The 26,904-nt window shown below is 41.4% G+C and overlaps 1 protein-coding gene across 4 annotated transcripts; it reads right to left on the reverse strand.

The window, feature by feature from the left end:
• Positions 1-766: 766 nt before the first annotated feature.
• Positions 767-26,687, reverse strand: PIGZ (phosphatidylinositol glycan anchor biosynthesis class Z). Of its 4 annotated transcripts, none has more exons than XM_068281124.1 (4): positions 26,170-26,687; positions 6,749-6,868; positions 3,263-3,352; positions 767-2,278 (listed from the first exon to the last, which is right to left on the reverse strand). In XM_068281124.1, the coding sequence occupies exons 2-4, from the start codon at positions 6,864-6,866 to the stop codon at positions 1,791-1,793; spliced, it is 696 nt and encodes a 231-aa protein (XP_068137225.1). In that variant the 5' UTR covers positions 6,867-6,868; positions 26,170-26,687; the 3' UTR covers positions 767-1,790. The 4 variants fall into 4 exon arrangements, with proteins under 4 accessions (XP_068137225.1, XP_068137224.1, XP_068137223.1 ...); XM_068281123.1 differs by adding an exon at positions 12,045-12,178 and having other exon boundaries at positions 767-3,352; XM_068281122.1 differs by adding an exon at positions 12,045-12,203 and having other exon boundaries at positions 767-3,352.
• Positions 26,688-26,904: the final 217 nt, after the last annotated feature.

A 26,904-nucleotide genomic window follows, 5' to 3' on the forward strand; every position in this document is an offset into this window, starting at 1 on the left:
AAACATTGAACCTGCTTTGTAAATGTTTAAATATAAAAGGAAACCATGGGATACTTAAAGGGAACCTAAACTGAGGAGGATATTGATTTTTCCTTTTAAAATAATACCAGTTGCCTGACTCTCCTGCTGATCCTGTGTCTGTAATACTTTTAGCCACAGCCCCTGAACATGCATGCAGATCAGGTGCTCTGACTGTAATCAGACTGGATTAGCTGCATGCTTGTTTCAGGTGTGTGATTCAGCCACTATTGCAGCAGGACTGCCTTGTTTAAAAGGAAATATTCATATCCCTCTCAGTTAAGGTTCCCTTTAAGTCATTTTTAGGAGTAGGAGGAGAAACATAATTGCTTATCTCATCAATTTATTTTCACCTCGGGTTGACTTTAAAATGGTGGAACCCCATTGGTCAGTGAAAAAAACAATGGGAAACCCTGGTGGCTAATTCAAAGATTTTTATGCCAGGATTTCCCATCAGTGTAGCGCAGAGTGTCAGCAGGGTTAGCTGTGTGGCGATGTAATGGGTGGTGGAGGGTGTTAGGGGAGCTGTGTCTGGCAGGCGTGCTCTTGTTGGCCGGGTGCGGGTCCTGGCAGCACTCATGCAGGACAGGGATCGCTATACTTTGTATACCAAGTGCCGGCAAGGATGCGTGTGGGCTGGTGCATGAAGATCTTCAATCAGCATAATGAGACAATACTGACATTTCCAAGGATATTAGCATGGGAACATTAAAGGTGAGTATTTATGAATAATTAAGCCATAAACTCATTTCTCGTAGTAGTGGTTTTATTTATTTTTTTAGTTCTTTGTGGAAATGGGTGAGAGTCTGATGAGCCCTGTGGAGCAAAGTGGTTATAGTTAAACAGAGAATAAAGTATGTGACTGAAACAAGATTGTTACTGTACATACAAGATCTATTTGTAACTACGAATCATGTGGCTCCCCAGCAAAACCTTGATGGACCCCCAATTATTCACATCACTTTCCCCATTACCCCTAGGTAACCTTTACAGACTGGATCACATAACATGTGTGGCCATCATGGCCCCTCGTCCATTGCAAGTGTGGCCACAATACCACCTGATAAGTAGTGTGAACCTCCCCACAGCTCGGCCCCCCTGTGAATGCAAGGCTGATCCCCTATCATTACGCCCCTGTACAGTAATGCAGAAATCTTATATATTGTACATTCTTCATTGCTATAGTATATTCCTACACAACTTCCAAGGTACCTCATTCATTTACAACATTGTACTACAAAGTGCCCCATTCATCACCTTATTGTGCCTTCAGTGATGTACATCCATTCATTTAATATGCTCTTACTCATTTCATGACGCTGTGTCACCATTACTATAGTGTGCCCTTACTGTGCCACCATTGATTATTGTGCCCTCATGATGCCACTATTGTTTTTAGTGCCCTCATTGTGCTTCCATTGATTAACTGTAGAATCCCACAATTGGTAGAATCATGGTTCCAATTATTTAATCAAAATAATTTGGTCCCATAGTAGTGCACCAGCTACTAATCCACAATGCCCTGACACAGTCATTCAGGGATGTCCCACCTGTACAATAACATAATGGAATGAGTTAGCCCTAAGAAAAAGAGTAGGGTTAACCTCATTTAAGCCACATAAAGCTGTGGCGTGGAATGTAAACAGCTTACACTTCATTTGATTCACTGTAATGTAGAAAAAATCATATCTTTTCACTCTCTAAAAATCTATCAAAAATATTTACTGTATAAACATAATAGTCTATTGTCCATGAAAACATTTCTTCATACATCATCTTGTTGTAGGCACTTCCACTTCCTTTACATGCATGGCTAAAATATTCATCAAATTACCACTCAGCAACTGAGAAAACTTGGGAGGATCTTCCATAGATAAATGTGGTGTAAACCAAGTTTGAGATTTATAAACTAGTCCACAGTTCTCTATAACTGGAGCAACAGTGCCAGGAAACACAACTAGGAACTTATGTATCCTGTTCCCCAGCTCTTGTGCATTTCTCAGTGAAAGATTATCGTGGATGTCTTGAAGTTTTTGGCACAGGTGGTTTTTATTGAAGCCGGCAAGATCAGTTATGTTCACAGAAGTTTGTCCTTTCTTCAAGCTTAGCAGATAATGGGGTGGCATGTATGTATGCGTGAATAGGATGGTATGATGATAGGACATGTTGCCAGTGTCAGGCTTAGACTGCAGAATGTGCTGGATGTGGAATAAACTGGGAATTAATCCAGCTTGATGAAGACAGCCAAAGAAGAGGGCTCCTAGGACATTAAACACAAAAATAACACATTTTATTTTCATGGTCCATCTGTAATTGGAAACAAGTAAAACCAGGGGTAAGACCAGCGGAATAAGGAAGCGAGGTTCTTGGTGATTAAATAATGACAGAGCTGTCAGTGGAACAAAGTAAAATGACAATAATCTGGCCTCAGAAGGCGAAGGGCTTTCACACTTCTTGTTATAGCAGTTATGCTTGATCCATAGGTTTTTTTTTAGGAAGATAAAGCCAGAGAACAGAGCAATTAAATGAAGGAGGCCAAAGAGCATTAGACCATTGACTGTTATGTGAGTTATTGGAGGGTGAACACCGTGCTGTGCAAGATTGTTTGGGTTGAGGTTATAATATAGAAAGTTAAGAGGAGTTAAAATAATATTCTGCATCTGGTTATGCGCACTATGATCCATACTGTTTATAAAATCTGGGTAACGTCCTGCGTAGTACATCGTATCAGACACAATGAAGACAGTGGCAGTGATAATAACGCTTGGCAGCAGGGTTAGTAATTTTAACATGATGAACGTGTATGAGAACTGTGAGAAGTCATTTTTGCAAGCCCAGTAAAATACTGGCATAAAAGCAAAGCAGAAAAATGTGGGTCTGTTAAAAAATCCAACTGTCAAGACCATGCCAATGAAATGATGAGCCTTGGTTTGGTGAAACTTGGATGTGATGTTACAGCTCGGAGGTGATGTCAGAAGCAGTAACAGGGCAAATATCACTCCTTCTATTGCATTGCTAATCGTTCTTGTGTAGAATACTAGAGTCACATGTGATGCAGCTAGGAGGACTAGTGCCTTCCATGGGTCTGAAGCAAAGACAGGTGCTACTTGGTAGACAGCGTAGTCTAGCAGAAAAGAGAGCATAGTTATAAAAAGACGTGGGAGCACAAGGAGAATGTAGCTGTAATTAATTGCTGTCCAGAATCCTAACTGATGTAGCATTCTAACAATCCAGAAGGCAGTACCAGATGTCAGAAGAGGAATGAGTACCGTCCTGCAGGGGGAAGCAGAGAGAAATTCCCAAGGACGATTGATGTCAAGATCCAAAATGTCACCTTGTAGAAAGGAAAAGGACACAATAAATAGACTATATACAAAATACGACAGACTTTCTTTATAAGATGTGACATACTTAGGAATGTAGGGTGCCTCTTTCTTTCTTAGCGTATTTTGACCATCATGTCATAACTGCAAACCCATCACCCCAACAGATCTATAATAATAATAATAATAATATAATCCAAACATTTGTATAGCGCTTTTCTCCTGTCGGACTCAAAGCGCTCAAGAGCTGCAGCCACTGGGACGCACTCAAGAGGCCACCCTGCAGTGTTAAGGAGTCTTGCCTTGAACTCTCTACTGAATAGGTACTTGACCTAGCCAGGATTCGAACCCTAGTCTCCCATGTCAAAGGCAGAGCCCTTAACCAGTACACTATCCAGCCACAAGATCTACATCACTTTTTCTTAAAGAGGAACTCCGGGGAACTATGGTGGAATGTAGCATAAGAAACCGTTCCTATATTGCTGTATATTGATATGTAAGCCCACCCTCTCAGTGATGTTTAGCCTAGGCTGTTTATTATCCAGAATTCTTCTCCCAGTGTACTCCACTCTGGGGGGGGGGGGGGCAGGGGGCGAGGTATTATTTCTGCTGGCTTCAGGACACTCAGTAAACAAACTTTCTGCAGTGATGCACCTGTAAATCAGGGTGAGGAAAGATTTTACAGTGGCCGAACACTGACTAAATAACTTATTAAGTAATATTGTAAAAAAAATAAAAAAAGTACATTATATTCAGTAAAGTTCCTCTTTAAATAACTCTATGATGTTTCATTGCAATGGAAACTGATAAAATTAACATTTGTAATTTATAACTTTTTAATATTTTTGTCCTGCAAAAGTTTTTCATATTCCCTTGGCCATCTGTCTAGTCAATTTTGTAACTAGGTCTAGGGGTCTCATAGGTCCACTTAGCATACAATGATACTTTTATTAAATCTCTCAGGCTTGGTCCACAGTGGTATGTTATTGTCCCGCGTTATAAAGTCATATAACGCTGTTTATCACACTGCAATGTTAAGGCTATGCAACATTCACAGTGCAACGTTTGTGGCGTGTTGATGTTGAGTTATCGTAACACACTGCTGCAATGCATTACCTCTAAACGCACACATTAACAGATACAGGGAAGCATACTTCTCATTGTCTGCTTCACTGTATGTACTGTATACGACATTAATGTGCATTGTTTGTTGCATTATTTTATACTTAGATTAAAAACGGTATTGCCCGTACATTTTAAAAGACATTAACAGCATTGTATATTCACCATCTCTTTGTCCAGGTAGGATTTCAGCGTGTCACCTCTCCTTCCCTTCATAAGCTCAGCGAGTGTGTTCCTTGGCTCCGCCCCAACTGGTTTTGTCATGTCACATACTCATTAGGGGCTAATGGTCACACGCCTGGCTGAGCCCTTAAATCCTACCTCCCCTCGCCATTATCATATTCTCCTCCCTATACATATGCGCACGGCACGATTTTGGTAAACCGCATCCTATTTCAAGGGAGGATTTAATGGTTCAGCCACGACTGTTACCATTAGCCCATGATGAGTCATGTGACATGAAGAAACGGTAGGGCGGAACCAAGGAACACACGCGCTGAGCTTATAAAGGGAAGGAGAGGCGAGACGTTGAAATCCTACCTGGACAAAGAGATGGTGATATACAATGTTGTAACGGGCAATACCGGTTTTAATCTAAGTATAAAATAAGAGTTTTACACATATCTACTTTCTCTCTGAGCTTACTTGCAGAAGTATCTATGTGGAAAAAGCCCAGGTGGCAGACAATGGCCTCAATTCACTAAGCTTATCTCCTGTCTTTAATAACTCTTCTAGAGTTGTTACCATGGTGATAAGGCATGTAGTATTCAGGAAACATTTTACCTCAGGCAAACCTAAAGTTAACTCTTCTGTCTTTAAGTTAACTCTTTAATCCTTAAAATAACTCCAGAGTTAAAGACAGGCTGTTCATTAACTGCGTGTGAAAATAACTACAGAGGAGGTAACTTAACTACAGAGGAGGTAAATTAACTACAGAGGAGGTAAATTAACTACAGAAGAGGTAAATTAACTACAGAAGAGGTAACGTAAGGAATGAAGAGATAAGATAACTCTCTTACTGTGTGGAGGTAAGTTTTCTCTTGCCTTATTATCTCCAGCATGATCTTAGTGAATTGAGGCCATTGGCCTCAATTCACTAAGATCATGCTGGAGATAATAAGGCAAGAGAAAACTTACCTCCACATAGTGAGAGAGTTATCTTATCTCTTCATTACTCAAATTACCTCTTCTGTAGTTAATTTACCTCCTCTGTAGTTATTTTCACACGCAGTTAATTAACAGCCTGTCTAACTCTGGAGTTATTTTAAGGATTGGAGAGTTAACTTAAATACAGAAGAGTTAACTTTAGGTTTGCCTGAGGTGAAAAGTTGCCTGAATACTACATGCCTTATCACCATAACAACTCTAGAAACGTTATTAAAGACAGGAGATAAACTTAGTGAATTGAGGCCATTGGCTGTTGATTCAAAGCAACTATTTGGTGAGCAGGGGCATATGAGGTGGGGGGGGGGGGGGGGGAACGCCTGAGCCCGCAGGTGGTGGACCCCTCTGAGTATGCACTCCCTGGTTTGTGAAATAAATGCATGCCTGCCACTGAAGGGTGATATAATAAGGCTGTTAACAGGCTATACTATGTATGGTTTTCTCTGTTCTTTTTGAAGGCGTTTTCTCAAAATGCAATCTTGGACACAGGATTGAAGGATAACTGCGGAGTGATCGCAACTGCTATACAGGCATTGGTAGAGTGTATACGAATTGGTAATCTAAGAGCAGCATGATCCGCTGGGAATAAGGACTGGTGTATATGCATGTGTATGTTCAACCTTATTAAAAAGGTTAAGCGCAGCACTACTGATTGGGAACTATTTGTAATCTGAGTGTAGTGACTGTGCAATGTCACATTTCCATGAAATCCTTAACAGTAGGCAAAATCAACTGTCATTGTGTAAGTTCCTTGTTAAAGCCACAAACAAAAAGTTGGGGTTAGCCAACAAATAGCAATGATTCTGTTAAAGTGAAAGTCATTTGTACTTTATACAATACCTTGAATGTTTCTATAAATGTTTTTGGATTGAACAAGAAATCATCTGTCTCCATTAATCCTTATGGGTAAATTCGGAAATTTGCTGTGATATAAGAGTGCTTCGGATTACAAGCATGTTTCCGGAACAACTTATGCTCACAAGCCAAGGTTCCACTGTATAGATTTGCCTCATATGTAATGAAATGGGCACCAGACTATTTTAAATAAAACTATAAATACTGTGGTATACTGTAGTTAGTAATGTGCACAGCAAACTGTATTAGTTTTAAAACTCGCATACCTGCCATGACCTCAGGGGACTGGAAGAATTCATCTGGATGGAGGTATCCTTTCTGAGGTGTGAGACACCATATTAACCGCAGAAGGCTCAGAGCTTCCCATAGGATCCGTTCTTCCATGTCTGCAGATATGTACAATGAAAACATTTCTTAATAAATAATGGCCATTAGAAGCCTCCCTTCTCTTCAATGCAGAAATCTCTAGTGCTTCACTCAGCTGTAAGGCAAGTCAGGTATGGTCCGGCGTTAGTTGTGGAGCAGATATGCCAACGTCAAATAAGAAAATGTTGATTCATCAAATACCTTTAATAACTAACTGTACCGTGCTGCAATCCACCCATTCTCCTCCGGCTCCTGTACCAGGTACTGCCTACATTAGGATATGATATAAAAAAAATCTGAATTTGTTTAATGAGTCATGAGACAATCAAGGAGGTCTCCTAGGCAACAGGGATAAAGGAGCTGCCATTGCCAGATCAGCTGTTCCAATTTCCTATTCCAAGTTAACCACTTTTGGCCAACAAGACCGCAGAGATAATCATTTGCACTTCAATAACACGCATTATGCTTTAGGCAGCCTTTACACTTATCCAAGGGATTTTGGCCATGGTTATGCACATTTTTTCTCTTTTTTTATATAGATAGATATAATAAATCACCTCTTGCATTCACGTCCCACATGACTCCTGGCATATAGCACATGGGGCGCTTGTATAGATTATACATGCGCCCCACATGCTATAACACCAGCAGCCACATGGGGCAGCAATGTGGAGGTACAGCGAACACTCGGTGACAGCTGACAGGTAAAGTATTTCATGCACAGGCACCGGGCGGGGGGCACAAATAACATTTGGGGGGGTGACGGCAGCCGGGGGTAGCGAGGCGGCATAACAAGGCTGATTCAGGAGAGATCTAGTGTGCAAATATTTCCCTTATGTGAATTTTCACATTTTTATAATAATTTTTCATTAGCATCTGACATGGGAATCGGATGCGTGGTGCAGAAATCTGAAGCATGCAATCCATATTTCTTCTGCATCGCAATGCATGTCAAAATTCACATGCAATGGAAATTACTCCATTGACATTCATTGGTTTCATTTATAATTTGCCCTTTATTTAAAAATCAACAGGGTAATTTAATTAATGTGCTAAATGGGTAAAGGTGCCCATTAATGGTACAATTTTAGTGAACCATTCACCATAAAGATGGCACATGAAAAGATGGTGTAATGGAAGAGTTTAATTAGAGTGGAGTTTGAAATAGTTATAATCTTAGTTAAGCTACAGATTTATTACCATCAATAGATAAAATTGTATACTTGCCCCATGGAATATCAGACTAGTTTCCTATCCTCTGTACTTTGGCATGAGATGTATGGAAGATGAGGTGGCTCGAGATCCAAACTCTTTTGGCACAAAGTCTGAAAGGTTATATCTAGCCAAACCAGATAATTATCAAAGTCGGGTTAAAGCTTGTAGAGACCATCAATTCACTGGAAAGGGTCAAGTGAGGCTCTAAAATCTTTACACTAGGCAACAAAACAAGTATTGATGTCCCTGTTGACAGCACAGAGTACTACCCTGCCCAGCCCTATGGATACTCAGTAATTCAGGGCTGATCTCCTCTTTCACTCATTCATACATATCAGCAGTTACAGTGTGGTCTATACCTCACAATCTAATTATATTAAATAAGTCATAACTGGAGAGTTTCTTAAACAGCGTCACACTTCTTGCATTGGGCACTGACTATTATCATTCAAGAAAAGCAGGAATGCATGGCTCTTATGGGATACTGAGTGGTACCAAACACATGCAGACCTATAGTGATACCTAAGCATTTGCAATTATTCCAAAATGCATGTGAAAAACATATACAATAAAAGAAGCTTGTGTTAGTTCCTAAACTTATAAAGATTTCAATTTTTTCTAACTCATATCACTCAGTAGTCCTAATTTATACTGACACTAAAATGTGAATGCAGGTATGGCAAATAGACCCAATCAGCATGTACGAACAACTGTTCATCAAGACCAAATAGAAATTATTCATGGTAGCTCTACAAAATGAAATACCTTTTCTCAAATACCCAGTTCCCTACACAGCATCTTGGAAAGGAGGGCCTCCTGAAGAAAATTAATTTCCATTTAGTGGAATATTATGCTTGAAATCCTTCAAAGTTTGTTTATGATGCTGGTCCCAGATCTTTTATGAAGATCCCAGAGCTAATTTTGAATTAATAATTGTCGTTCAGATTAATTTGACATTCACATGGGGACAAGACATGGTATGCCTTGTCACTTTATTTGGTTGTTTTGGTTTAAAGACCTTGGTGTAACTAATCCATATCTCGGGGGAGGTTACATGGTCCAAGGATAGACCAGATAGAAGAACATCTTAATCTATTTAGCTGACTCCAGGCTTACAGTTTTAAATATCTGCAGAGAATGTGGCTTTTTCTGTTTTCTGAACTATGGGTGGGTTTGAATCTTTAAAGAGACACTGAAGCGAAAAAAAATTATGATATAATGATTTGTATGTGTAGTACAGCTAAGAAATAAAACATTAGGAGCAGAGCCATGAGTCTAATATTGTTTCCAGTACAGGAAGAGTTAAGAAACTCCAGTTATCTATGCAAAAGATCCATTGAGCTCCACGACTTTCAAAGTCGCAGAGAGCTCTGTCTTCTGAAGCTTGTTATCTCAACTGTCAGTCACTGTATGTTTTTTTTTTCATGCAGAGGACAGGTCAAAAGTTTACTAGCCTGCTCTGTAAAATCATTTAGACTGCTGAGTAGTGTGTAAACTGCAAATATTAGAGAATGATGCAATGTTATAAAAAACACTATATAACTGAAAATAAAAATATGAATATTTTCTTTGCTACTAATGTTCTAGTAATTATCCGTACTACACATATAATTCATTATATCAATTTTTTTCGCTTCAGTGTCTCTTTAAGTACTGCAACCCTAGTTCGCTACTGGAAGTTGTAGAACACTTTATTTATCTGGAAGTGTGGGAACAGTGACAATTCTAATATTTTCAGCTGCGACATGTAGCACGGGGGTTGGTTCACAAAGCTTAATTATTTCCATGGAGCTCGAGCAACAAGCTGTTACTGTGCCTGCGCAAAGTGCATACTGCTAATGAGGATGAGGGAAGCCTTAGCATCCAGAGGCTTTACCCTCTTGAGGTAAGTACTCCCTAGGGGCACTTTTTTAATTACAGGTGCTCTTTAAGTCTGAGGCGGGGCTTTTCGGCGCCTGCCATGCACAGCGTAGCCCCGAATCTCGGCGCAGCTGTAGCACTATGCTATAGTCCACGCCCCGCACACGGCTAATTCGGGGATCCAGTGGTTGCTGGACCCCAAATTACTTCTCCCTCCAAGTTGCTACGATTCAGAGGGGGAATAGTAACACCTTCTGAATTTGTGCGGCAACAGGGTGAGCCGTCATTCGGGTCACCCTGCGCCAAAATGACCAGGCGGAGTACTGCCATGTACACCTTTAAGTCAAATAGGGAGAGATGAACCATGAGTTTAGTACTTATGGAGAGACAAATTACGAGTTAAGTTAGATAAGCAGAGATAAATCATAAGCTAAGTCAATTAAGGAGAGAGAAATTGAGAGAAATTATGAGTTAGTAAGTAAAGTGAGATATTTCAGCACAAAACCTTTGTGAATCAGCCTCTAGGACTCATTAGAAACGACATTACATTACATTGACAAACATGGCTGTTGACAAGCTTTTATTACAAAATGATGCCACCAAACAAATCTCTGGTCATTATGGTTCTTTATTAATGCAAATAAATACAGGAGAGGACAATACAATTCAATTGTGCTGGCAGAGAGAAGATATTACATTAACAGAGTCAGATTGGGCATTTATAAACTACATTTATGAAGACAGTTATAAGTACCAGAGACAAACTTATTCCGTTCCTTTATGTGCATTATTCACCAGCAGATTAGCTAAAATTAAATAAGCAGAATAGAAAATGTATCATCCTGCCCTTGATTTGAGACTGTCCCCAGTTTAAAGTGAACCTCCGGACTAAAAATCTACTCAGCAGAACTGAAAAGGCTTGGTGTTTGTTTAACAGATTCACAGCATCGCAACTTTTGTTTTTCTTACCAAAGCATAATTTTTAGCTGCATTTTTAGCTAAACTCCACCCATCAAAGAAAACTGCCGGGCAGTTTTTCCCTGATGCTGTGCAAAGCATGATGGAATTTCCTAAGTTGTTATTCACGTTGCCTAGCAACTGGGAGGGGTGATCAGGGCACAGGGCAGTTGGAACTGTGTCTCATGCTCCCTGTCACCTCCTTTCAACCAAAAAGATGGCTGCCATCATGAAATCAAACATTTGCCTGTTCTTTTAAAACAGGGTGGGTAAGAGATTATATTACCTACCTATTTTAATTAACATAACTAATGTAACTTAATGACAGTATGTTTGTTTATGCTGGAGTTCCTCTTTAAGGAATACTGGTTTATAACGGTTCACTTTATAAAATAAAGACTTTCCTGATATTTGTTCTTTTAGGCGGTTACATTGGGGTTTGTAGAGAAGTGGGAACAGCTTGTTAATGATTACCACCATTTAAACCTCATATATATGTTACCAGTGGAACACCAATGAAAGGCTAATACGGCATTTAAAGAAGGTGTGCTTCTCTGGTCCAGGGTCCTCAGTGTGGTCGCAACCTCTGCATCCTCTATTGCTATGCCACTGACTCAGTCTATATATAAATAGTTATATGGGCAGCTCTCTGGAGGGACTGTTCGAATAAGCATTTTTTAACTCTATTTGCAGATTGCTTACAAACAGTAACAATGACCATTGGCTGGTCTGCACAGGAAGCAAAAGTGACATGACACGATCACATGATCAAAAGTAGAGATAATCTATGTATAATGCAAATTGTGTTTGCCACACAATTACATTGTCTAATAATGCAATGTGTCCATGGGAAAGTAGCCTTACATTCTAGGGTGGCACAGAGTTAAAGTTTGAATATCAGGGTAATATTAAAATATAAATTAACACACAATATATGCCTGCACATTTTCACCCACCCTCACATTGTAAGCAATGTTCGTGTTTTTGGCGGCTACCATTAAATATCACCCAATAATTAGATCTTAAGCTACGAGGTCAAGTGCAATACAATATCAGCACATATAGACTACAATAACTTGTCATAGTGCCAGCAATGTTACCAAGGAGATGATTTATACGGTTATCTGAATCAGAGTCTCTAAAGGTCACCTGTAAGAATATTACCTTTTCATACAATACTGCAGCCTGCCTTGTTGTGCCACCACAATTATATTAGTCTCTCCATTTTCAATAAAGTATCCAGCGTTCCTTTCAGCACATCACAATGTGTCCTGGTTGGCTTCACAGACAAAACTGGTCTATTGGGAGAAATTTGTGGCTTCTCTAAGTAATACAGGAGAGGAATTAAGCAAGCTTAATACCATATACCAATAATAACAATAATGAAAAAAATGTTCCCTTCATGCATTTCACCAGTAAATTGGTAAACTATAAAATAACTATGGTTATTAAATGTATTCTACTAGTTGATTGCTTTACTTGCATTGTATGCCTATCACAGAGGCGCTTGGCCACAGCACAGACCCAGTTTGCCTTCTCCAATTTATTTGCCTGATGAAGCAGGCTTGAGAACTGCGAAACGCGTTGCACTTTGGAGTATCTAATAAATGTGAATTACATTAACGTTCTTTAGTCTGGTTCTCTACGAGGGAGGTAAGTCCACCAAAATTCCCCCTATTTAAACGTTTCTTAACCTTGTTGGCGCCTCTGTACACAAATTTGCATTGTATGCCTATTAGTCCAATTCAATATTTCACAATGTGTATATAAGTGGTTAGTAGGGAAAAGCATATACGGTACATTTCCTAACATGCAAATATACAACTAACCGAGGAAGAGAATTCTAGCCAATGAGAACTAGCTGCTTCTTACCTAACTAGCTGCCGGATAATTGAGAGGCAACTAATGGCTGTAACTGGCTCAATGTCTTTCTACTCTTGAGTCAGTAGAAATGTGCTTGTTACTAGGATAATTTTAAGCACACCGCCATAGGTTGGCTTAAAGGGTACCAGAGGCATACAATTAACTAGACTGTGTTCCTTTTCTGCCTGAAAGAGTTAATCATTTAGGTATGCAAGTGACAGTTTCTCTCTAGTCAGACTATAGCATACTCCTCGCTGATAAGAAATACATAAGGATACAGCTATTAAACCCTTCCCTGGCAGAGAACTGCATCTGAGTGCAGGGAATATACACAAAAGTCAATAGTTCATGTAGTTTAGCTTTGGGATGCTGAAACTGCATGAAAGACTCTATCATTCATGTGAGACAGTACAACATTCAACCTACATGTTTAGCTTTTTTTTAAAAAATAAAATAAAATTGTAAGAATCTAGAAAAACAAGTTATTGTCAGGAGTAAGAGGATAGATACAACTGTTTATCTCATCAATTTATTTTCACCTTGAGTTTCCTTTAACCACTTAAGGACTACAGACTTACACCCTCCTAGTGACCAGGCTATCTTTTTTACAATTCAGCACTTTGCAGATTTAACAGTGTGCTGCACGGCCATACAGCTTAGCACACAAATTAGTCTGCCCCCCTTTTCTGCCCACCAACAGAGATTTCTGTTGGGGGGCTCTGATCGCTGCTGCAGGCTTTGTTTTTGTTTTGTTTTTTGTTTTGTTTTTATTAATTTATTTGTTATTTTATTCGTAATAAATATGTCTATTTTCTTTTTTTTTTTCCTCTCCCTCCCCCCAAGAACCATTCAGGGCGATCCTTTCTCATAGGCTAATGCTCATATTAAAGTGTTAATAGTACTAGTGCAATCAGAATATCATCAAAAAGTTGATTTCAGCAATTCAATTCTAAACGTGAAACTCATATATAATATACAGTAGATTCATTACACACAGAGTAATATATTTCAAACATTTCTTTTCATTTTGCTGATTATGACCTACAGGTAATGAAAACCCAAAATTCCGTAACCCAGATAATTAGTTAAAGGACCGGTATCATAAAAATGTTAAAATACTTGTAAACACATACAAATAACAAGTATGTTTCTTCAAAAGTAAATAACTTTTCTCCTATGTTGCTTACAGTAGTTAGTAGAAATCTGATGGAACTGGCAGGTTTTTGTCTAGTCAATCTCTTCATAGGGGATTCTTAGTATTTAATTTATTCTAATCTTTACAAAAGCATTCCCTGCAGAGGATCTACACATAGATGGGCTAGTCCAAAACCTGTCAGATTTCTACTACCTACTGTAAGTGACAGCAACATAGGAGAAAAATAATTTATTGCACATTTTACTCTGGGAGAAATGTACTTTCTATTTATGTGTTTTCATGTATTTTAAATTTTAAAATGTTTTCACGATAGTGGTCCTTTAACCCGTATACAACCGCGTCACGCCAATTGGCGTGAAATCGGCGGCTCTCCCAGGACCGCGTAACGCCAATTGGCATCAAGTTCTGGGGGCGTGTTTTGCAGGAGATGCCGAGCATCTCTGATCACCTCCGCTCTGTCATCAGTCTCGCCAGGAGAGTTATATGGCAAAACCACCATCTATTTACACTGTACAGCACTGCAATCTACGGTAACGCTGTCCACCTGGGAGGCTCAGGAGCGATCGGCTCTCATAGGCTGATGCCTATGACACTTAAATAATACTGACACGCGCTATATCTATCTATTTTATTGATATCTTCAGCACTAATTTTCATTAAAACATAGAAAACACATACACTCATTCCAGTGTCAAAACACAATCATAAACATTCATCCCTAGAGAGGCCTCTCTTATATGATAAAAAAGAGAAAAAAGAAAAAAATGTTTCCTATGATTCCTCATAAAACACAGTCTTATAAAAAATTCCTTAAAATTAGGTATTAATTCATCAATAAATTGAATAGTCCGTTTTCCTCAGCAGATATATGATGGTAACCTTTAGTACATGCAGTAGATTATCCCAACTGCTCCTCCAATACACTTTACTAGTCCGTGCCAACCGGTTTATCACCTGCACCCAAATATAGTAATCTTGCACTCACGGTTTCCTCCTCAGATACTCCACCGTTTAGTCAGGTCCACTCAGGATCTCAATAGGATAGCCGTCTCATTGCCGCTCCGGCTCCCAAACAGCCCCGTACAACTGTCTCCGGGGAATTTCAATCTGCGTGCCGCTCTTCCGACCGACGTCCTCCGTACAGCATGCGTCACTTCCGTCTGTAAATGCCAGAAGTCCGCTCACTGTACCACACGTATCTCGGTCTTCCGCAAGCACTTTCCTTTAGGTGACGTCACCACTTTAGGTTACTGGAACTCTGTTGGCGGCTGCTGCGCGCTTACAACACGCCAATTCCAGGACCCATACAGATTGTTACACGCTCTCCAAACACTTGAACTAAGCACCTCAACGCGTTTCTGCCAATTATCGTTGGCCTTCTTCAGGAGGGTTCAAAGCTGCGGGGGCTGCTGCATCCTTCCATTTTTATAGTCCTCTAACCATGATTACTCTCAACTCCTCCCCACTCAGGGCACATTTCCATTAGCTGACGGTTTCCATTTTTTTGAAGTCCATGGACACTACTCATACAAATTTTGATGTTATTACTCATTCATCCACTTCGCCAGGCTAAATTATTTAGCTTTCATATCACACACATAATAAAACATGCTAAAATATATTCCCCATCTTCCCCCCATACACTCCATAGCTCCCCAGAAAGAGACCATTGATATTCCTAAAAAAAGGCAAACAGCTCCATTTCGCTGTTTAAACCTTTAGGCATTAGTGTCTCCAATTGATAAATCCATTTGGATTCATTTCGAGACATCTTTTGAATATAGTCACCCCCCCTTCTCCCATGGCCAATAATCTCTAGCCCGAAGAAAATTGTTCCTTTAAGGCTTCCCCCATGTTTCTCTTTATAATGTTTTGACAGTGGGTGCACTTCACTTTTCTTTTCTATTTTATTAAAATGTTCCCCAATCCTACTCTGCAACATTCTCTTGGTCCTTCCCACATATCTCTTCTGACAGGGGCACTGGATACAGTAGATCACACCGCATGTAGTGCATGTGATTTGGTCCTTAATTTTATACTTAACTGTATCCAGTGCCTCCACTTCCACTATCCTACCCGGGTTGCTGGTTCTCTTACAGTTCAAACAAAAGCCACATCTCACAAAACCAGCCCTCCCCCTCCCATTCACCCCCTCAATTGCCACACCTTTGACCTCATTGGCCGCAGTTGCTATGGATAGTCCTATATTGGGGGCCCTTTTAAAAATGATTTTCGGTATTTCCGGTAATAGTTCCTCCAGGGTTTTGTCCTGTTTCAGTACATTCCAATGCTTGTTAATAATATGCTTCATTTTCTTTGATTGCACACTATACTGTAGTGTCACACTGAAATCAGTTCCACCCCAGTCCCGTTTGTTGCTGGGTACCAGCAGCTCATTTCGATCCCTCTGTCTAACCATTGCTTTGGACTGCCCAACCTTATCCGCTGGGTATCCCTTTTCCAAGAGGCAGTTCTCCAGTTCCCGCGCCTCTAGATCATATTCCTGTATATCTGTGCAATTTCTGCGCAGCCTGGTGAACTGCCCCTTGGGAACCTCATTTAGCCATCTTGGCAGATGGCAGCTTGTATATAAAATATAACTGTTGACATCAACTGTTTTCTGAAAGGTTCTCGTATTAAAGAAGTTTATACCCATATACACCTCCAAATCCAAGAAATGTATACTCTCTTTACTGATCTCCGTAGTGAATCTTATCTTCCAATCATTACCATTGATTAGTTCAATATACTCCTCCAACACCATTCTATCACCGCGCCATATTAATATCACATCGTCGATGAAACGGCGCCATAGGACCAGGTCCGCACCCGGACCCCCCATTCCATAAACATATGTTTCCTCCCAATGGGACATAAATAAATTTGCATACGCAGGTGCGAACCTGGTCCCCATCGCCGTTCCACCGATCTGCAGGTACCAGCAGCCGTTATATTCAAAATAATTATGTTCTAAAATGAACTTTATTGCTCTTAAAATAAAATCTTTCTGTGCATCAGTCATATTCTCATCTTTGTCCAAATAAAACTTAACTGCTTCCAGTCCCCTTTTATGTTCAATGACGGTGTATAAAGATGACACATCCATGGTACACAAGTGTACCATGGATGTGTCATCTTTATACACCGTCATTGAACATAAAAGGGGACTGGAAGCAGTTAAGTTTTATTTGGACAAAGATGAGAATATGACTGATGCACAGAAAGATTTTATTTTAAGAGCAATAAAGTTCATTTTAGAACATAATTATTTTGAATATAACGGCTGCTGGTACCTGCAGATCGGTGGAACGGCGATGGGGACCAGGTTCGCACCTGCGTATGCAAATTTATTTATGTCCCATTGGGAGGAAACATATGTTTATGGAATGGGGGGTCCGGGTGCGGACCTGGTCCTATGGCGCCGTTTCATCGACGATGTGATATTAATATGGCGCGGTGATAGAATGGTGTTGGAGGAGTATATTGAACTAATCAATGGTAATGATTGGAAGATAAGATTCACTACGGAGATCAGTAAAGAGAGTATACATTTCTTGGATTTGGAGGTGTATATGGGTATAAACTTCTTTAATACGAGAACCTTTCAGAAAACAGTTGATGTCAACAGTTATATTTTATATACAAGCTGCCATCTGCCAAGATGGCTAAATGAGGTTCCCAAGGGGCAGTTCACCAGGCTGCGCAGAAATTGCACAGATATACAGGAATATGATCTAGAGGCGCGGGAACTGGAGAACTGCCTCTTGGAAAAGGGATACCCAGCGGATAAGGTTGGGCAGTCCAAAGCAATGGTTAGACAGAGGGATCGAAATGAGCTGCTGGTACCCAGCAACAAACGGGACTGGGGTGGAACTGATTTCAGTGTGACACTACAGTATAGTGTGCAATCAAAGAAAATGAAGCATATTATTAACAAGCATTGGAATGTACTGAAACAGGACAAAACCCTGGGGGAACTATTACCGGAAATACCGAAAATCATTTTTAAAAGGGCCCCCAATATAGGACTATCCATAGCAACTGCGGCCAATGAGGTCAAAGGTGTGGCAATTGAGGGGGTGAATGGGAGGGGGAGGGCTGGTTTTGTGAGATGTGGCTTTTGTTTCAACTGTAAGAGAACCAGCAACCCGGGTAGGATAGTGGAAGTGGAGGCACTGGATACAGTTAAGTATAAAATTAAGGACCGAATCACATGCACTACATGCGGTGTGATCTACTGTATCCAGTGCCCCTGTCAGAAGAGATATGTGGGAAGGACCAAGAGAATGTTGCAGAGTAGGATTGGGGAACATTTTAATAAAATAGAAAAGAAAAGTGAAGTGCACCCACTGTCAAAACATTATAAAGAGAAACATGGGGGAAGCCTTAAAGGAACAATTTTCTTCGGGCTAGAGATTATTGGCCATGGGAGAAGGGGGGGTGACTATATTCAAAAGATGTCTCGAAATGAATCCAAATGGATTTATCAATTGGAGACACTAATGCCTAAAGGTTTAAACAGCGAAATGGAGCTGTTTGCCTTTTTTTAGGAATATCAATGGTCTCTTTCTGGGGAGCTATGGAGTGTATGGGGGGAAGATGGGGAATATATTTTAGCATGTTTTATTATGTGTGTGATATGAAAGCTAAATAATTTAGCCTGGCGAAGTGGATGAATGAGTAATAACATCAAAATTTGTATGAGTAGTGTCCATGGACTTCAAAAAAATGGAGACCGTCAGCTAATGGAAATGTGCCCTGAGTGGGGAGGAGTTGAGAGTAATCATGGTTAGAGGACTATAAAAATGGAAGGATGCAGCAGCCCCCGCAGCTTTGAACCCTCCTGAAGAAGGCCAACGATAATTGGCAGAAACGCGTTGAGGTGCTTAGTTCAAGTGTTTGGAGAGCGTGTAACAATCTGTATGGGTCCTGGAATTGGCGTGTTGTAAGCGCGCAGCAGCCGCCAACAGAGTTCCAGTAACCTAAAGTGGTGACGTCACCTAAAGGAAAGTGCTTGCGGAAGACCGAGATACGTGTGGTACAGTGAGCGGACCTCTGGCATTTACAGACGGAAGTGACGCATGCTGTACGGAGGACGTCGGTCGGAAGAGCGGCACGCAGATTGAAATTCCCCGGAGACAGTTGTACGGGGCTGTTTGGGAGCCGGAGCGGCAATGAGACGGCTATCCTATTGAGATCCTAAGTGGACCTGACTAAACGGTGGAGTATCTGAGGAGGAAACCGTGAGTGCAAGATTACTATATTTGGGTGCAGGTGATAAACCGGTTGGCACGGACTAGTAAAGTGTATTGGAGGAGCAGTTGGGATAATCTACTGCATGTACTAAAGGTTACCATCATATATCTGCTGAGGAAAACGGACTATTCAATTTATTGATGAATTAATACCTAATTTTAAGGAATTTTTTATAAGACTGTGTTTTATGAGGAATCATAGGAAACATTTTTTTCTTTTTTCTCTTTTTTATCATATAAGAGAGGCCTCTCTAGGGATGAATGTTTATGATTGTGTTTTGACACTGGAATGAGTGTATGTGTTTTCTATGTTTTAATGAAAATTAGTGCTGAAGATATCAATAAAATAGATAGATATAGCGCGTGTCAGTATTATTTAAGTGGATATATTAAGCAATTTGGGGGTTAAGGGATCCCTCTACTTGTCACACAGCTTGTTAGGAGATAGTGCTCCAGCGCCGGCTAGTGTTTTTTGTATAAAATATGATGCCTATGACAGCCGATCGCTGTCATTGGCTGGTGGGGGAAGGGAGGGGAAAAAATAATTTAAAAAAATACGTAAATTTATTTAAAAAAAATAAACATTGTGGGAGCGTTCAGAACCCACCAACATAAAGCTCTGTTGGTGGGCAGAAAAGGGGGGGGGGGGGTAATTCATTTGTGTGCTGCGTGGTATGGCTCGGCAGCAAGCTTTTAAAGCTGCAGAGCCCCAAATTTTAAAAAATAGCCTGGTCACTAGGGGGGTGTAAGCCTATGGTCCTCAAGAGGTTAAGACCAATTAAAAAATATTTTTAATAAAGAAATGTTAGCTTACTGAAAAGTATGTCCATGTACAACATTTTTGGTCAGGGCTTCTTTTTGCATGAATTACTGCTTCAATATGGTGTAGCATGGAGGCAATCAGTGTATGGCACAGCTAAGGTGTTATAGAAGCTCAAGATGCTTTGATAGCAAACATCAGCTCATCTGCATTGTGGGTCTGTTGTCTCTAATCTTCCTCTTGGCAATACTTCATGGTCAGACCAGTTTGCTGGCCAATAAAGCACAGTGAAACCATGGCCATTAAACCAGGTATTGGTGTTTTGGGCAGCATGGCCAGGTGCCATGTCCTGCTGGAAAATGAAATCAGCATCTCCATAAAGCTTGTCAGTGGAGGGAAGCATGAAATGCTCCTACATTTCCTGGTAGATGGCAGCACTGACTTTGGACTTAGACATGGCTCCTTAAAGTGGACCCAAATTAAAAATACAAGATTTCAAAAATAAAAACTATTTTCTAAATGATAATATTAAAGAGCAGCCTTTTTTCAGCTGCATGATGAGAAATATAAAATATTTTACATTTATTGGAGGAACCCCTCCCTTCCTTTCATATTGCCGGGACAGAACCCGGCAAACTGGTAAAGTAGGTGGTGTCTGGCAATGGAGGAATTGCTAATGGCTGCCCCCAGTATAACCCTAGTAATGAAAAGAGAAGGGTGAAAAGCATGCACTGAAATGCTCATAGGCTTGAAGGAGTGTTTATTTATCTTTGTATGTGTCAGAGTGGTGCAACTAAATATTTTGAATTAAAAAAATGTTTGGTTTGGGTCCGCTTTAAATCTTCAGCGACTGTGGAAACTTCACACTGGACCTCAAGCAACTAGTATTATGTGCCTCTTCCTCCAGATTCTGGGATCTTGGTTTCCAAATGAAATGCAAAATGTACTTAAAAGAGGGGCTTTGGACCACTGAGCTAACAGTCCAGTCTGTTTTCTACTTCGCCCAGGTAAGAAGCTTCTGACGTTGTCTATGGTACAGGAGTGCCTTGACACAAGGAATGCAACAGATGTACCCCATGATCTGGATATATCTTTGTGTGGTGGCTTTTGAGGCACTGACTGCAGCTGTAGTTCACTCCTTGTGAATCTCCCTCAAATTCTTCAGTGGAGTGTGCTTTACAATCCTCTCAGTGCTGCGGTTAATCCAGTTGTTGGAGCACCTTTTTCTGCCCCTTTTTTTTTACTTCAACTTAAAGTGGATCCGAGATGAACTTTTACTCATTGCATAATTGTGTTCCTTTCCTATTGTTTATAGGGCATTCCTCAAGCCAAATACTTTTTTGTTTTTGTTTTAATACTCTAATTCCCTATAAACTAAACAAGCCTCGCCCACAGCTTTTCAGAGAGCCTTGGCATTTTCAGACAGTAGCAAGGGAGCTCAGTCTGGGCAGGAGGAGGGGGAGGTATTACTAGCCAGAGATTTCAGAGGCAGAGGGGAGGAGGGAGGAAGAGGGGGGGTTAGGTTTTTTTCGCAGGCTGAGTGCTGAAGATGCAGATCAGCTTGCCTGTGTGTAATGTTTACAAACAACATGGCTGCTGGCATTGTATCACAGGAAGAATTAATCATATTCTATTGAAGCTGTTTGCAGCTAGATTTGCTGTGTAAACTATCTAAACTTTAGATAAGATATATAGACAAATTACTTGTTATAGTTAGTTTTTCATCCCGAATCCGCTTTAACTTTCCATTAATTTGCTTGAATACAGCATTCTGTGAACAGCCAGCTTGCATAGTAATGACCTTTTGTGGTTCACCCTCCTTGTGGAGGATGTCAATGACTATCTTCTGGACCAGTGTTTCTCAACATTTTATTGGTATGTACATCTTTTAAAACCCTGTACTCACCAAGTAACCCCTAGCATAGTAAACATTATCACAAGTACCCCTTGACAAATCTATATTTAATCGTGTAGAGAAACCGAGAGCCCAATATAGTGTAGTATGTTAAGCATAAATGAAGTAAAGGTTATCGTGAGAAAATTATACTCACAAACCTGGGTTACCACAAAGGCAACCACTGTATAGGCAGGTGAGGAGATTAGACATGTCCTCACTCAGGGATAAGAAGTTGCTCTCTGTAGATGCGAAAGGGGGTAGATCACCCCTCCACCAGTGGTGGACACGGTATAGCAGTAGGAGAACAGAGGCGCCGGCAGGATAAAAGCGGATAAAAACTTTAAAATTTGCTGGGAGGAAGCGGTGGACTTACCTCCATAAAGCAGACACGAAAGACTGTCTGAATAGTAGCAATCACATTTATTAAATAGTACCCCTAAAAAGTGCAAGGCGTTTCGCAGGCCCAGCCCGCTTCATCAGGCAATAAACATGGGGACAAAACAGAATTTCAGCAATAGCAGGTGTAGCGCCTCAGTTGACTCAGTTGACTGAGGCACTACACCTGCTATTGCTGAAATTCTGTCTTGTCCCCATGTTTATTGCCTGATGAAGCGGGCTGGGCCTGCGAAACGCCTTGCACTTTTTTGGGGTACTATTTAATAAATGTGATTGCTACTATTCAGACAGTCTTTCGTGTCTGCTTTATGGAGGTAAGTCCACCACTTCCTCCCAGCAAATTTTAAAGTTTTTATCCACTTTTATCCTGCTGGCACCTCTGTTCTCCTACTGCTATATTTAATCGTAGTACATTATAATTGGTTCTAAACAATTTCCAAGCATTTACTATTGCTTTTAACCACTAGCCGACCGCACGCTTATACCGTGCGTCGGCAAAGTGGCAGCTGCAGGACCAGCGACGCAGTACTGCGTCGCCAGCTGCAGGCTGATTAATCAGGAAGCAGTCGCTCGCGCAAGCGGCTGCTTCCTGTCAAATCACGGCGGGGGGCTCCGTGAATAGCCTGCGGGCCGCCGATGGCGGCTCGCAGGCTAAATGTAAACACAAGCGGAAATAATCCGCTTTGTTTACATTGTACGGCGCTGCTGCGCAGCAGCGCCGTAAGGCAGATCGGCGATCCCCGGCCAATCAGCGGCCGGGGATCGCCGCCATGTGACAGGGGACGTCCTGTCACTGGCTGCACAGGTCGGATAGCGTCCTGTGCAGCCCAGATCTCCGGGGAAGGGAGGTAGGAGAGGGAGGGGGAGAATGTCGCCGCGGAGGGGGGCTTTGAGGTGCCCCCCCCGCAACATGCCTGCAGGCAGACGCGATCAGACCCCCCCTGCACATCATCCCCATAGGGGGGAAAAAAGGGGGGCGATCTGATCGCTCTGCCTGCAACCTGATCTGTGCTGGGGGCTGCACAGCCCACCCCGCACAGATCACATAATACAGCGCTGGTCCTTAAGGGGGGGTAAAGGGGGGGTCCTCAAGTGGTTAATTTGCTAAAATACTAATTTGGTGTTGTTTAAATAAGATTTATCATTTTCTAAAACTCTAAATTTGTTATTCTCGGTTAAGTATATCAAGCCCAGGTACCCCCTAGAACAGGGGTCTGCAACCCGCGGCTCCAGAGCCGCATGCGGCTCTTTTTCACCTTTGCAGCGGCTTCTAGGCCGCGGCTCAGCTGCGGCTCAGGTAGTGTGTGTCAGTGGCTGCGGCGCGCGTGTGACGTGTGCTGCCGCTGGCCGGCAGCTTATCAGAGAGGCCGCCGGACCGATGCAGTGCAGGGCTTCGGGCAGCCATTTTCCTGTAGCCCTGCAGTGTAATGCAGGCAGGACTTGACGTCGGGAAGGAAGTTGCGCGCCACAAGGCGGTCGGGACCAGAGGTCGGGACAGGAGGAGATCGTGACAGGAGGTCTTCTGACTAGGTGAGTAAATGGGTTTTTCTTTTCATATCTGCTGAAGGATTGTGCATATGGGGGTCAGATCTGCTGAAGGATTGTGCATATTGGGGTCAGATCTGCTGAAGGATTGTGCATATTGGGGTCATATCTGCTAACGATTTGTGCATATTGGGGTCATATCTGCTAACAATGTGTGCATATTGGGGTCATATCTGCTAACAATGTGTGCATATTGGGGTCATATCTGCTAACGATTTGTGCATATTGGGGTCATATCTGATCCTGTATATAGCATTAAGGTAAGAAACAATATATGCAGTGTTAGATTTGTTTTATAATGGTTTTGCGGCTCCCAGTTTTTTTCTCTTTTCGGAAACGTGTCCAAGTGGCTCTTTATGTGTTAAAGGTTGCAGACCCCTGCCCTAGTACCATCAGAAGTACCCCCTGGGGTACGCGTACCACATGTTAAGGAACCTAGATGGAAAACTGTTCTGAATAACTGTCAAGTCAGCAATTTCCCCACGATTGTGTGGGCTTATTATGAATATATAGTAGGGTCTCTATTATCTGGCATAAGCGGGGATAGCATGATGCTGGAGTAATCATTATATGGACATACTGCTTGGCTATTTGGGGAGAATCCTGTTCTGTAAGCGGGAAGGAGGAGTCTGAGCAGGAGAAGCACCGCTCTGGGATCTCCAATAGAATAAGGGCCTGTTTCCACTACATGCAGATTGGATGCAGAATGGATGCAGAAAAACTGATTCCAATGAATGCCTATGGGCCTGTTTCCAATAAACGCGATTTTTCTGATGCAGATTTTCCCATAGGCATACATTGGAGTCAGTTTTTCTGCTTCCATTCTGCATCCAATCTGCGTGTGTGTAGTGGAAACAGGCCCTAAGGGTTTGTAGATTTGTACTTAAAGTAGAACTAATCTCAGAAATTCCTCTCTGCTTTTAAAAATACGCATGATAACCTTTAGGAGAAAAAATGTCTTCAATAAGCTTTATGGAAATCCTAAAAAAAAAAACTTGAAGTGGGAGCACAGAAAGGATTAATCTTCATTGTTTACTTTTTTATTAACACAAAGGCACAGTACAGCTTAGGCACAGTTCACAGCCCTGATTAACACTTGCTGATAACCCCTAATTATACAGACTGATATCTCTCTAAACACACCCAGAACACCCAGCAGTGAATTTATTTGTAACTATGAAGACTTTTTATTGTGTGCTTGTGGATAGATCCCTCTCTTGTCAAATCTTTACAGTGTCCTTAGCGTGACAATGGGTGTCTTGCCAAAGGACACCGAAATACCCAGAAATGTTTCTGTGATGAGCGGAGTTCACTATTTGACTACAGAGTAAGTTTTCCCTGCACAGTTCTCAGCTGCACCCCATTCTGTGTGTGACTAGTATAAGCAACTGAACATGGGTAGAGCCCACAGAATGTACTAACCCTAACCTTCCATGTCAGTCAATCGATTTTATTGGCAGTAGAAATATTCGGGAGAAATAGCACCAATAATATTGTGTTTCTTCGAGGGACAATGTGTGGATGAGGCTGTACAAACACATTGCTAGCCTGTAGGCTAATGTCACATTCTGTAAATATGGAGAGCAGCGGACTGTCGATTTGCGACCTTGCCAATTTTATTGATGATTCAGTATGCCGGATCTCTTGCCGACACATCAGGGCCGCAGTGCACACACTACATCCTCAGCACTGGCAGCCACCTTGGCCATTAGTCTAGTGTGTGTACACACCTTAAACACAGCAATTCATAGGTTCAGTTTGCTGGCAGATTCAATCAAACTGACCAATAGCTTGCCAGATCAGCCTGTTATCAACCTGTGCATTCGTCTCTCTGTACAGTCTGATATAAGAATATGATTCGAATATGGCATATTATATCAGTGGTCTTCTAACAATACAAGGTAGGGTAGGGGGAGATGGGGCAGGTGCAAACTTTACGCATGGGTTGTGAGTATTTCTATTCTGCAGCTACATTTTCCTTTACTTTCATATTTTTTTCAAAATGTATTCAAATATGAATTATGTTCCACAGAATCTATATATGTTCTGGCACATAATGTTATCAGTCAGGGACTGATCTTGCGTGCCAGTATCAATAGCAGAGGTTCCCCTTCAGGCAATAATAAAACAATGGTTCCATGTGCGGTTAAGCAGACATGTACCGTAGGTTGCTCATAGCAGATTACTACTGAAAATCTTGACAGCTGAACACTGTTCCCACTCTAGCCACCGGAGGTCGCTGTAGAACTCAGTGAAAATTATGGCAGGTTTAACCTCATCTTTACTATAGCTTTATGAAATCAGTTTTATGCTATTTCCGGCAGTATTGTGCAATCTAAAAATAATAATAATTATTATTATCATTGTTTATTATGCTGTGCATCTCCCAATATTACCAACCTCAGGCTATGACTTACCTCTAGTGTCTGGCTAGTCTCAGATGGACGTGCTTGTCTTGCTCTTTATGAGGTTGCTATTATTATTCTACACGTTGCAATCATTGGTCCATCAGATGTTCCAGGTATAGCTGAGCCATGGTTGGGGGCTGTCATACATAATGCCGACTAATTAATTGTGCTGAGGGGGCTGAAAGAAATCGTTTCTAGTGACACTGATGACCACTCAGCACAAATCCCCAGACAATCACCTTCCTCGCAAGCTTAAATCTTCTTAACACCATCACTGTCTGCATCAGCAGCAGAGACAATCCAATGAAGAGCGGGCAGGCAGATCGCTCATTCATTAACCAGCTCTGTGCTGCCAGCCGGGACATTCCAGCACTGAGCGAGTCCTCCTTGTGACAACAATGGGGTCAGCTGTGGGAAAACGGAGTCTTTGTGATAATCGGGTCAGCACTGGCAATGCTATTACTGCAGTGCTAGTGCCCATCCATCCTGCTGCATGAGCCCTGCTAGCCAGCAGTGCCAGCACATTGTTCTTCTGTCTACCTTATGGAATAAATCATATATATATACATATATCAAACAGTGGGAATGGGTAGGGCAAGAGGAGGATGAAGATTGCATATAGGCAGTTGCTCAAAGAATGCGAGTCATCATTTTGGCCAGAGATGGTCAATGATAGGTAGATAATTCTGGCTTGCATGCAAAGTTCATGCAGCTTGGAATTGGCTAATCAAAATGCACTTCCTG

This window comes from Hyperolius riggenbachi, chromosome 4 (assembly GCF_040937935.1).
Source record: "Hyperolius riggenbachi isolate aHypRig1 chromosome 4, aHypRig1.pri, whole genome shotgun sequence".
Lineage (NCBI taxonomy): Eukaryota > Metazoa > Chordata > Amphibia > Anura > Hyperoliidae > Hyperolius > Hyperolius riggenbachi.